Raw genomic sequence first — 12,968 nt, 5'->3', positions numbered from 1 at the left:
ATACACCCACTTGCAACAAGTTGCATGGTGCGACTCAAAAATGTCACCACTTTAAACATAGTCTTTCACTTTAGATGGATATATCCATCTATAGTAAGACTAACTGAAAAATTATAGTCTGATTGTATTTTTCTATGTGCCTCCGCAGATCCATTCGCTAGAGACACTGGTTCAAATACCCACATTAACTGATTCAATAGCGGCGAGCATCTGCTGACTGCTGCTGGCCTTGCAAAATGTCTTTAGAAAATACTAGTTCAATTTAAAGGCAGTCCCGCATTTTCAAAAATTCTTAGATTGGATCATCAGTCCTATTTTGGTGGCACAGAAAATGGAACAAAACATGCTCTCATCAGAGAGGGTCACGTAGAACCCCTTACCTAGAAAAACTTGGAGGAAGTACCATGTGCGAGCTAGAAACTCATGTAGACAAAGTTCTTACAGTATCATTTATGCCTACTATGAGTGGAAAAAGAAAAAAAAAAAAACGATAAAATGAGCAAATTTATTCTGGTTTCCCATATCAATTCTCAACAGTAAAAATAGACATGAAAAGTAATCATCACCTACAAATTAGTGTCTAAAACTACTTGAGCAAGAGTAGTTATGATTGGCATAGAATGATCCCATACTTCTTATATAATAATCCAACTGCCCGTAAAAATCAAACGGTATGATCAAAAGGTCCAAAATAGCATAAACAAAAGTGTATATAAATCAGCAGACCAGTTGACTAAACAAGGTTGGACACAAGTACACAAATAGCAGAGCTAACTAATGGAGGATTCAGTCCCATAAGCAATACAACATAAGGTGTGTAGGAAGATGCATCTAATTACTCCTTGCGAGTACCTTTCTGCGTTTATGAATCACAATTTCACAAATACAAGTTCACTGGTGTCTTCGACACTGTTCCGTTTTATCCAAACAATTACTTCTGTAAAAACATTATTGTTGGAAGACTCGCAAAATTCATTAGGCAACGACAATGCCTTACCTGGTTGGGTGGCTTCTATAAGAAGATGAAACCCCTTCCAAATAAATACCCCATCGGCTTTATTTTCATTTCAGGTCGTTCTATGTCCCCTCCCTCTAATCATTCTATTTGTGGTAGAAGGCAGACCTCAAAAGAATATTACATCAATAGACACGGGCTTTAGGAGGGAAAACTTCCACCTCATCATCTAAAGTGTTCATATGAACCGGACGGTAATCTAGCTTGACCTTCTCGTTCTCCCAGTATCTGCATTTTTAGAATAGAGTATAACATGATTGAGTCATGCAGTGAAAATGATGGAACTTCTACATTATTACTATATGGCTACACCATAAAAAATAGCCGGTTTTCAAAGCAAGAGATCTAGTAACCAACTAACAAGGCAAAATCAGCAAACACCTAGCTGGTACTCTGGTAGCCCACTTATGTTCTATTTTAAAAAAAAAAATTAGTGTCTACGCAAATTTAACAAGGCAAACTATGATGGTATGTTTCCGGTTTCCCATAGAGGCCAGGAAGAACAGATTCGGGAACCAAATGGACAGTACTCACAGTAGGATACTTGGAATAATCTTGAATTCCTAACTTCAGTTAATGGAATTAGCATGCCAACTAAGAGGATCTTAATAGAAATTTGACTTAGATATTTTTAACAGCCTTTAGAACAGGTAAGAATCAGGGTGTAACAAAACTTGTCAAATACAGATAAACAATCAAGCTGTGAATGACAAAACGTAAAACGAGCCAACATCCTGTTATTTTAATTAAAACTCTGGAAGATAGAACAATGGATAAATAAGTAACATACCCTAGAGAGTGCTTCATCCACTTCTCGTCATCTCTACTCTGCAAGACCAAAGTAAATCATATCATTAAACAACAAAACCATATGAAACACTTTTTGGAAAACAAAGTAGATGGATAGGTTGCAGCCTAACTAACCGAAAAGTCCTCCCGCGCATGGGCTCCTCTGCTCTCTTTTCTGGCCTCAGCAGAGTGCATCGTAATACAAGCATTAATCAGCAAATTCTCCAACTCTAGGGTTTCTATTAAGTCAGAATTCCTGAAAAGAAGAAGAAATTTGCAAACTCATACATAAGAGGGCAAAACATAATAGAAGTTGTCAGAAAGCAAAAGTATCATATGAAAGAAATGAAACATACCATATGAGGCTGCGATCCTTCACTTGAACATCATGGAAACTATCCCAAACCTTATCAATCAATTGACAACCTGCAGAAAATAAATAGGAAAAAACAACTTATCAGAATGAATAAGAGAACTTCAATAGCAGACGACCAGCATTGAAGTAGAGTCACTCAAAAGCCAGCAAAAAGTTCAGCCCAAAATAAAACAAAACATATAAAATATATGAATGAGAGGTCTGCCAAGTGAAGCAAACCGGCGGAAGGAAAACAAAAAATCGATTATCCTACATATTACGCTAACTTCCGCTCTTATTTCTTTTCCTTTGTTCAATCATCCATCTTTTGTTCTTTCCTCTCAACTTCCTTATATATTTCCGTTAAAAGGGTAAATAAAGAGTATAAAAAGGGAGAAAAGGAGGACGAACACCCATCCAAAAGAAGGGAAGAAACAAATATTATCACGGCCTCGAATTACGATGAAAAAATTTATCCACAAAAGGAAGCAACAAGAAATGTCGCTTTGTAAATTTGCTAGATTCCAACTGTAAAACCACCCCAAAAAAGACTTGAGTTTCAGCTGGAAATGGAGTTTCCAAAAAGGCAAGGAGTGGCCTCAATGAGGGAAACATCCATATCCAATGAGTACAAAGCCTACTCCTTACTTTTTAGGGACTAGAACAAATTAAAAAAATAAGTTACATGTGTTTAAAATCCTTGATCTCCATCTATATTTCATTGATCTCACACCCCTCTGACTTAACTTTTAGAAATATCACCTAAAGTTTCAAACTTGACCTGATCTCAATAATAGAGCCCTGCCCTAAAATCAGAAGTACGAGAATGAGGATCGTAAACGTTGGAGATCAGAACGAAATGTCACCTAAACTTTCAAAAACGCCTGGAAGCTTAATATAGCAAGGCAAATACCATCATCACAGAAAGCTTCATGTGGACACCAAGAAGTAACATTGTGGCTACATACTTACTATGTTTAAGAAGTGCTAACAATTCAAGAAATGATTTAAGAAGTGGTAACATTGATAAAGAAGAAATAAACGCAATCCAGCACAGGAGCAGAAATAGTATCCTGCGTTGTTCTTTCTAGGTTTAAGAAGTGCTACAATATTACCAAGAGGATACATAATTGGCAACAAAACAAGACGATCCTGATCACTGATATATCTACATAAAAATTCCACCAACTAATGAAATCTCCGAACTATCAAACATTTTAGGTACAACACAAAACAGAACTGATCAAATAGACCCATCACAAGTCATGAGTGAAATAACAGACCTTCTTCTAAGGTATTTTGTGTCCGGAAAACGGCAGCATTATTTTGCATAATCCGTTGCATGTTCAGACGAACTTGAGAAGTTGGTAGAGAGCCATTTGAATTTCTTAATTTGTCCAGCCACCCAATAGTCTTTTCTCCAGCATCCTTAGCCAAAGGCTTGAGCTTCTCCCCTGCAAGGCACTAATATATAAGCATGTATTGACAAATGATACTAACTGATCACCAGGTGCGATGAGTCAGCTAGCAAGCCTAAGGCCAGCAGATGGCTATTTACTAGTACAATTACATACCTGGTTTATTGATCTCCGCAATCCTGTTAGCACAAGCTCGGCCAAAGACAACAATATCAAGAAGAGAATTTGCACCCAGCCTATTAGCACCATGAACTGATGCACATGCAGCCTCTCCAGCAGCCATTAATCCAGGAACCACTGCATCCTGGTCATTACCTTTGATGGTAACAACCTAAGGGCCCAACATGTTAGATTATGGAACCTGGAAATAATACAGATCCTGCAAGCTTGAACTATTGTTACCTCTCCATGGTAGTTTGTAGGGATACCACCCATATTATAATGAACTGTTGGTAACACTGGAATCGGTTCTTTTGTAACATCAACCCCAGCAAAAATAGCAGCAGTCTCGGAAATACCAGGAAGTCTTTCCTTTAGTACTTCTGGGGGCAAGTGATTTAAGTGGAGGTAGATATGGTCCTTCAATGGTCCTGTCAAGCACAAGATCAAAATGACGTTCATATAAGAAAACCGACGTGACATACAAGTAGGCTTAATTAATAAGTGGAATGTAGTACTACAGATTACCACTCAAGTAAACAAAAAAAGAAAAAAAAAAAACAATACTGGCACCATGGATGGGCTAATGAGGTCTATAACATAAGATATGAAACCAGCAAGGGAAACACATGATAGATGGTATCTAGTATACCAGATAAATGACAATGTCTTGAAGTCTTATTACTCCGACACTTTACTTTGGAAGCGTGCCGCACGTCCGACGCAACAAGTTAGAACTTTGATACTTGTCGGGCACGACACTTCTCAGACGAGTCAGAGTAACATAGCTTGAAGTAACATCAAATCACCTTGTCAGACAATAGATCCATACAGATAACAAGAGCATCATTACCGTAAGCAGGGTCCCGCCAACAGAGGTTAAAGAGCTAGAAAACATCAATATGTACACAAACAACCGTTCTACAATGAAACTCATGTCCCATTTTTATAAATAACAAGAGGAGACCAACGAGATTATGCATTAGCAGTGATCAGTTATTTTTAGTAAATGGTATAGATCTTATCTTACCAACACCACGCCCTTCACGAATCTCCATTGTCATGGACCTAGAAACAACGTCTCTTGATGCCAGATCCTTTGCTGTTGGAGCATATCTTTCCATAAACCGCTCACCCTCACTGTTTCTGAGAATTCCACCTTCGCCACGGGACCCTAGGTGGAAACATGAAATCTTTAGATAATATCATCTTAATCAACTAAAATCAAAATAAATTAAATTCATTGAAGAGCCAAAAAAAAGAGCACTTCTGTTGGAAAACAGTAAGCAACTGTGGAGAGTTAGAAAGGCAAATTCCAGGATAAATCCAATACAGCTTGATTCCATCAAGCAGTAAAATAATGAGTTTGCAATTTGGAAAAAAAAAAAAAAAAAAGACCAAAGCGCTAACTGCCAACCTTCTGTTATCAGGCAGCCAGCTCCATAGATACCTGTTGGATGGAACTGCACAAATTCAAGATCCTGAAATACACAAACGATGTTAAGGTGAAGTATTCAACAGAAAAAAGTATCAACCATGTTATAAATGGTTTGCATTGCTTTAGAATATCTAATAAGATACTAGCAAAACAGATAGAGCTATCAACCTGCAAGGGAAGGCCAGCACGAGCAACCATTGCATTGCCATCTCCTGTACATGTGTGTGCTGAGGTTGCAGAGAAATATGCTCGACCATATCCCTGCAAAAAATTTGAAAAATGAATATTGGGGAAAAAAATCACAAAAAATCATGATATTAATGTCCTCTCGGTAAAATAAAGATTTCTAAAATCAGGGTATATAGCAAATACCCCAGTAGCCAAAACTGTTGATTTAGCACGGAATCTATGCAAAGTTCCATCTTCCATGTTCAGTGCAATTACACCTTGACACTCACCTGAGACAGATATCATAAATCAGAAATATTCTACAAAAGACCAAGCAACATCATTTTATACAGAGATTTACATAAAAGGATTTTATCATAGACCATAAATTAGAAAACCACTTGCTTGAACAATTTAGACAGGGATTAAGTAGTTGTCTTACATTGAGTAACACATACGAGGTATAGTATTAATAAGATAAAAAGAGCCTGTAACAGAAGGATATCATGTGTTGGAAATCAAAAAAAACAAATACAGTTTCCCTGAATGGATTATGGATGCCATAAAAAATACTTTACGGCATTCACAGCTTTGGCTGACAAAACTGCTACAGACACAGCCTGTGTTCCCAATTAATCACGAGAATGACAATTCTTCGTAAAAATTAAACAAAAAGACTTCGTTTTAAAAGGCACAAAGCGTACTCAGGCGACAAGGGCCTGCCACGACGAGCGACAAAGGGCAAGGTGAAGTTGACTCTCTAAACGCAAGGCGAGCTGACTGTTTTTGAAAAATCATCGTATTTTCAAAATAAAATTGTTTGCAACAATAGTCTTTTTTCTAATAAAGAGGACTAACACGTGAAGGAGTAAAAGAGATGGATAATGTGGCAAAGAAAAAGGAATAACAAAAGAAATAGAAGAAAAATAGAGTTTGCATAGTGGTGCGTCTAGTTAGGTGCGCCTTAATCTACAAGAAGCAATTAAGGCGCACCGAGCCATTTTATTAAGTGCCTCACCAAGCCTTGGAAATAAGTGTGCCCGATGTGCTCTTTTAACTACGCAGCAAGACTGACAAACAAGTTTGCCTAGAGGTTCTGATTAGCAATTGCTATTTTCATAGATGCTTAAGGGGGCGTTTGGTTCAAAAGGTCGGAATGGATTGGAATGGATTCAATGGAATGAGATAGCATGGGGGGATGGATTTAGAACCCCATACATATAATTTTTGTTTGGTTCACTTTAGCATTGTATGGAGAGGGAATGGAGTTAGAAACTTGAGAGGGAAGGTGGGCATGGAATGGTGGAATTAGAATCCATCAGGATTCTAACTCCATTCCAAAATGCCCCAACCAAACACTTGAATGACTCAACCCCATTCCATTCCATTCCAACACCCCCAACCAAACACCTCCTAAGAGTCAGAGTGGCAACACTGTAGTGCAAATTAGTTACATAACATATCTAGAATTACTAATAAGAGTGACACATGATAAGTCACACTTTTTTGCATGATTTGTGGTTCTGATTAATTACCCAGTACCCAGAAGGCCACAACAACAGACTATAAGCGCAAGTAACCCTTCAATAGAGAATTAAAATGTGTCACTCTAACTTATTTTACAGTAGATGGTGCACAGTCCAAATGTCAAAAATCCATTTCATATGGCACGAAAAGGATTTTAATGGGCCCCACAATCCTATATATTGATTCGCAGCCAAAATGCCAATCATTTGACCAACTTATGTACAGTCAATGAAGCCTAATCTCCTCCAATTGTCAACACCGCAGGAAGCAATACTGTCATTAAACAACTCATCAAATTTTAATTATCAAAGTTGTAGCTCGAAGCAACTGAGACATATATAAACTTTGTTCAAAGAGGGTAAAAGGGGATACTAACTTACCTGCATCATCCATAATAAGATCCAAGGCAAAATATTCAACGAAAAATTGTGTGTTGTGTCTCATTGCTTGCCCATACAGAGCATGCAGCAGAGCATGCCCAGTTCGATCAGCTGCACATGCACATCGATATGCTTGGCCTCCTAAAATTACAACAAAAAGAAAATAAGGAATTTTTCCGAGAGCGGCAACTAAATATGAAATTTAAGCAATGTAAAGTATACCATTGATATTTGACTCGTACCTTTCCCATAATTCAAGCTTTGACCACCAAATGCACGCTGATATATTTTACCATCTTCTGTACGGGAAAATGGCAAGCCATAATTTTCAAGCTCAATCACAGCTTTTGGTGCTTCTCTGCACATGTACTGTATAGCATCCTGATCACCTATAAGGCAAACAGTTTCCCATATGTCAGAAGAATGAGAAATGCAGAATCCCACTAGCCAAAACAACAACAACAACATCAGAGCCTTAATCCCAAAATGATTTGGGGTCGGCTGACATGAATCATCCTTTAGAACTGTCCATGGGTGAACGCACCCCTCAAAATGCGAAAAGATGTCACTAGCCAAAAGATGTCAAAAAAAAAAATGAATAAACTCCAGAATCCAACTTGTTCTCAGTTTTGAAGTCTAAAGGAGGTGAAGACTGATGAGAGGAAATCATAAAGTGATAAAGGCAATGGCTGAGAAGTAAACAAACCTTTAGAAAGAAAAAGGTCCACCTATTAAAATTAGATATAATAGAACTCCTATTGCATTGAAGTAGTACATTTATCCTTTGATAACCGACAAGGAACAATGGTGTCATTCTCAAAATGAAAATTTAAGGGGTCAAGTAAAGGCTGAAAACAAAATGACACTTGTAATCGACAAAGAACAATGGTGTTTTACAAAACTTCCAGCCTTCCGATGAGAAAGGATTAGAGAGTGAAACGCAATTACAGACATTGGACAGATTAAGGAAACAAAAAAATTAGACTGTCTTATTACTATCCTACAAAAGAGCTTCCACTAACACATTCACATAAACTCAAATTCAGAAAGGTGTTCTCCAAATGACATTTAACACAACGACCACCTATTTTCGTCTGACCACACCCTAATCCCTTCCTTTTTCAAATATAATTGAACAAAAAAAAAGGTATGAAACTCTACTTTCATAGTTTCATCTAGAAAACATAATCTACGTTCAAAGAGTTTTTTTGGACTGAAATAGTTTTCCGTAAGACAAACAAAGCTATAAAAATATTATCAAAGACAAAGATAAGTGCACATACCTAGCCAGTCACTTCCTTTCACTGTGTCGTACATGTGCCACCTCCAATCATCTTCAGTCATATTACCCAAGGCAGCATTGACTCCACCCTGCAACAAATCACAAAGAATGCTTTTAGACAATCACTAAACAAGTAACCAGCACAAGCATTATTAATGTAACCAACATGCTCGTAGCCCCTTAAAATATACATGTATGAGAGGGTTTTTCTCTCAAAAAAAATACAGAGAATGACATTCATGCTGCTTTTAAAAAAGGTTCAACATAGAAAATAACTAAATGGAATTTCCTTTGAAAAGGGAAAACAAATAAACTCCAGGGAATGAAAATGGACTATATTTTCCGCCTACTAGGTTCAACAGCACCAAGAAGGTAACAAGCGGACAGGCGAAAACTATATAAATTAGCACTGGCATGGGTCATATCTAACAGCTGCATACTTGAAACGAATCATCAAAACACCTACATGCAATTTACAATGTAAACTTTCTTGTGCCATTTTATACAGCAACAAAGAACATCTACAAAACCCTGAAAGGCTAATACTTTGTCATCAGTAGTAGAATATGTTAAAAAAACTTCTAACAACAAATTTTGAGATTGTATAAAACCTAAACTTGTTAATTACTAGGGCAGAACCTTATCACCCTTTAGCTTCCTAGGATATGAACAATCGATCAGTTTCAGCGAACATTCTATTTTAACTTTAAAACATGAAACAATACGGAAGTTAGGTTCAACAAACCTTCATATCTCACTTCTAAACATGAAATAATGTTGAAATTCACAAGTGACAACACAAAAATGCAACACTACATGAAGCAAAATAAGTCAAGGCTACACTACAGCGACAAATGAGATACATAGCAATCAAAACGCTGAAAAGTCACAAGTCACGATACAAAAATGAAATAAAATATAAATCAATACCACAAATTTCCACCAAATGAGATACACAATCAATTAAATGCAAAAAAATTCACGATTCACACTAATAAAAGGCTTACTATATGAAACAAAAGTAAATCTAGGCGACAAAATTGCGCCAAAGGATATACATAATCGATCAAAATGCAAAAATTCATACAAAAAAACGAAAAATATTGCTCCTATAAGTAAGAAACCAAAAATACGCCAAATAAGATACGCAATCAATCAAAAAGCGGCAATTCACAAGTCACAATAAGAAGCAAAAGCAAATCTAGGCTACCAAAATTATGCAAAAGGAGAGAACATAATGAATCAAAAAGCGGAAAAAGTACCTGAGCGGCCACGGTGTGAGACCGCGTCGGAAAGAGTTTAGTTATACAAGCGGTGTCGAAACCGTGTTCCGAAAGACCAATGGCGGCACGAAGACCTGCGCCTCCTGCACCTACAACCACCGCATCGTACGCGTGGTCCACCACCGTATACCCTCCACTCTGCCACACAAAATCCAATCCCAATCCCATTACATCAAATCGATATCGAATCGAATTCGATACAAATACAATCAATTCAATCAAAGATCGCGCGATTGAGACCTAAATGAAAAACAAATTCAATATTGAAGATCAAAAAGTTGGAAAGAAAGATGCAGTTACCGGATTAGAGGAGAAGAATCTAGAGATCGGAGAAGTGGACGACGAATGAGGGCGAAAAGTTCGAGTAACGCATCGCCACATGATTGTTGTATTGTTGTGATGACGGAACTTTGTGGTTCTCTCTCTATACTAATTTTAATGGCGGACGGGAATATATAGTCAGGGAAAGCGGGAGAGCCGAGAGGCGACGTTGCGAAAATGAGTTCGAGGTTTTAATGTCTCTATTTATTTTTTACTATGCAGTATCCCGCGCTTTACGCGGCCTGTTTTAAAATTTTATTATTATAATTGAAGAAAAATAACATAATTTATATATAATCTTTAATATTTTTACTTATAAATAAAAATAAATTATTTTTTCTCAAATAAATTATTTTTAGGTTTAACTTCAATGTTTTAAAATAAAATACATATAATTTTAATTAAAACTAATAAGTGATAATTAATTATGCATGATCAACGTTTTATAAATTATTTTGTCACTGGTCAAATATTATATTAATTAAAATAAAATCTATTCAAATAATGCAACAATCAACATTAAGTTCTCAAATTATATCATTTCAAGATAGTTATGTTCCAAATCAATTAATATTTGTTCAAAATGATTTGAATATAATTTTATGTAATTTTTTATTTTTTATGTACAACGTGTGATATTTATGTATCAAACATATAGAGTTCAAATTCAACGTATTCAAATGTTTGATTGTGTCTTGCATGTATTATGTGTCAAACATATCTATAAAAATTGCATCTTTTATATTTTAAAACAACTATATATAAATGATGTTTAAGAGTTTTCCTGTAAATAAAATAGGTTAAACTTTCTCAAATAATATTTTTTGAGGTTTAACTTCAAAGTATTTAAAAGATACTTCATAACATATAAAGTATTTAACTAAAAGTAATATTTAGTTAGTCATAATCAATATTTATACTTGACTTATATATATTTTAATTGAAGATATTAAAGAAAAATGTAACGTTTCTTCTACTTTTTCCATGTCGTTTATAGTAATATATCAATTATTTAATAATCATTACTTTTGTTTTGATTATTCAAATGCACTCGCGATCACTGTGTACATACATACTCGTACACATACTCGTTATCACACTATTTAAACTTATCAAAATCCCATATGTATTCAATTTCTCGCAATATTTTTTTTTTCATTCCCACATAAAAACTTATCTCTTAGTAGTTTTCTTTAAGTTATGTTTTTAAGAAATACAACGACTCTTCCAAATATATTTTTCTTAGGATTTAATGGTTTAAGTTTTATAACTTTCTCAAAATATCTTTTTACGTAAACATAAAATATTATGAGACACTCACTTTAATCATCTCTACAAATAAAAAATATTTCAATAAGTACAATGAAAATTATACTCAATTTGAAGCATTTTTAGCAATGAATGTAATTATTTACATTTTAGAATTTTTATCAAAATAGTTTTTTAATAAATTTAGAATCAAATCACTGTAATTATTTAATGTAATTTTATAATAAAATTTATTAAACTATAATTAATATTTTGCTGAGATTTATACAGCATTTATTATGTTTGTATTTAATGTGCTGTTGTAATTAATACTTGTATTTAAGGCTGGGTTGACACGTGGCGCATCCACAACGCTTCAACCCAGTTATATATATATATGTATATATATATATATATATATATATATATATATATATATAGTGATAAGTTCTTCTAAGTCCTTAATATCTTTTGAGTCCCTAAGTCTTTATTAGGGCCCTTGGATTAGAAGAATGGAGAGTGGAGATTTGCCTAGTTTAAGCCCATTATAGGCGTGAAAAAAAAAAAGGAAATAGGGTGAGCAGGAAAGAGAATGGTTGTGTCAGTACAACTTGCTATTACCCACTGTGCACACACAAACACATGCATAATCACTCAACAACCTTCCTCAACACATTTCTTAGACATACTCCACCAAAACACAATTTGAAAAAAAAAATACTCATCAAACTGGCGAAAATTGAGAGCGAATCCTACTTTCTTCATTTCCCATCTTCCTTTATCAGCTTCCTTGATCATCTTCCATTATTATCCTTGAGCATCTTCCATTATTATCCTCGAAGCTGAGAGACAAACAACAAGACCAACGTCCAACGTAAAAAATGACGGATTTGCAAATGGTTCCATTTGGCCATGGTAATGATTGGATTGTTTATTTTTTATTTTCTTCATGTTAGTTTATATATAATATTGTTTTTAGTCCTTAATATCTAATATTGTTATGAAAACATTAGGTTAGATATTAATAGTTCTTTAAATATGACGAGGAAGTGTTTTTGAAGCTTGTTTTTTATGATGTAAAATCTGTTAAACTTCTCCATGATGGAAGTTAAACTCTGTGAATAATAAGTTCAACATCATAGTGTCAGGCTTGAAATTTATAACAGTGAATTCGATGAAATTGTAATCTTAAGCGCAAAAGGTGTGAATGTAAGCCACCAAAGTATTATTGTAATTAGTATGGTAGAATTGAATTTCAAAAGTGTAATATTTGTATCTTAAATTAAAATTGTCAATATCGTAAGTATAACTTATAAAGCGTAATTGTATGTGATAAAAGTATAATTTTAACGGGTAAAAGTGTTATTGTAAGAGACGAAATATGTCGGTGTTCAAAGCGTAATTGTAATAATTACAAGTATAATTGTAACATACAAAAGTGTAATTATAACAACCAAATGGTTTATTGTAATGAGAAAAAGTCATGCAACTTTATAAACTATAATTGTAATAATAAAAAGTATATTTCTAACATTGATCGTAATTTTAACGAGGCAAAAGTGTGATTGCAAAAGACAATTTCTAT

At 34.9% G+C, this 12,968-nt stretch overlaps 1 protein-coding gene across 1 annotated transcript; it reads right to left on the bottom strand.

Moving 5' to 3' along the window:
* Positions 1-610: 610 nt before the first annotated feature.
* Positions 611-10,329, bottom strand: LOC141634287 (succinate dehydrogenase [ubiquinone] flavoprotein subunit 1, mitochondrial-like). The gene is made up of 16 exons (XM_074446512.1): positions 10,115-10,329; positions 9,794-9,952; positions 8,533-8,620; positions 7,492-7,638; positions 7,250-7,390; positions 5,547-5,632; positions 5,343-5,435; positions 5,154-5,217; positions 4,767-4,910; positions 3,980-4,167; positions 3,734-3,908; positions 3,443-3,613; positions 2,161-2,230; positions 1,940-2,060; positions 1,806-1,843; positions 611-1,243 (listed from the first exon to the last, which is right to left on the bottom strand). Exons 1-16 carry the CDS (start codon positions 10,193-10,195, stop codon positions 1,141-1,143), a joined length of 1,869 nt encoding a protein of 622 aa, XP_074302613.1. The 5' UTR covers positions 10,196-10,329; the 3' UTR covers positions 611-1,140.
* Positions 10,330-12,968: the final 2,639 nt, after the last annotated feature.

Source organism: Silene latifolia, chromosome Y, assembly GCF_048544455.1.
Source record: "Silene latifolia isolate original U9 population chromosome Y, ASM4854445v1, whole genome shotgun sequence".
NCBI lineage: Eukaryota > Viridiplantae > Streptophyta > Magnoliopsida > Caryophyllales > Caryophyllaceae > Silene > Silene latifolia.
Note: the sequence above shows the minus strand (reverse complement) of the source record. Positions and strands in the feature narration are given on the sequence as shown.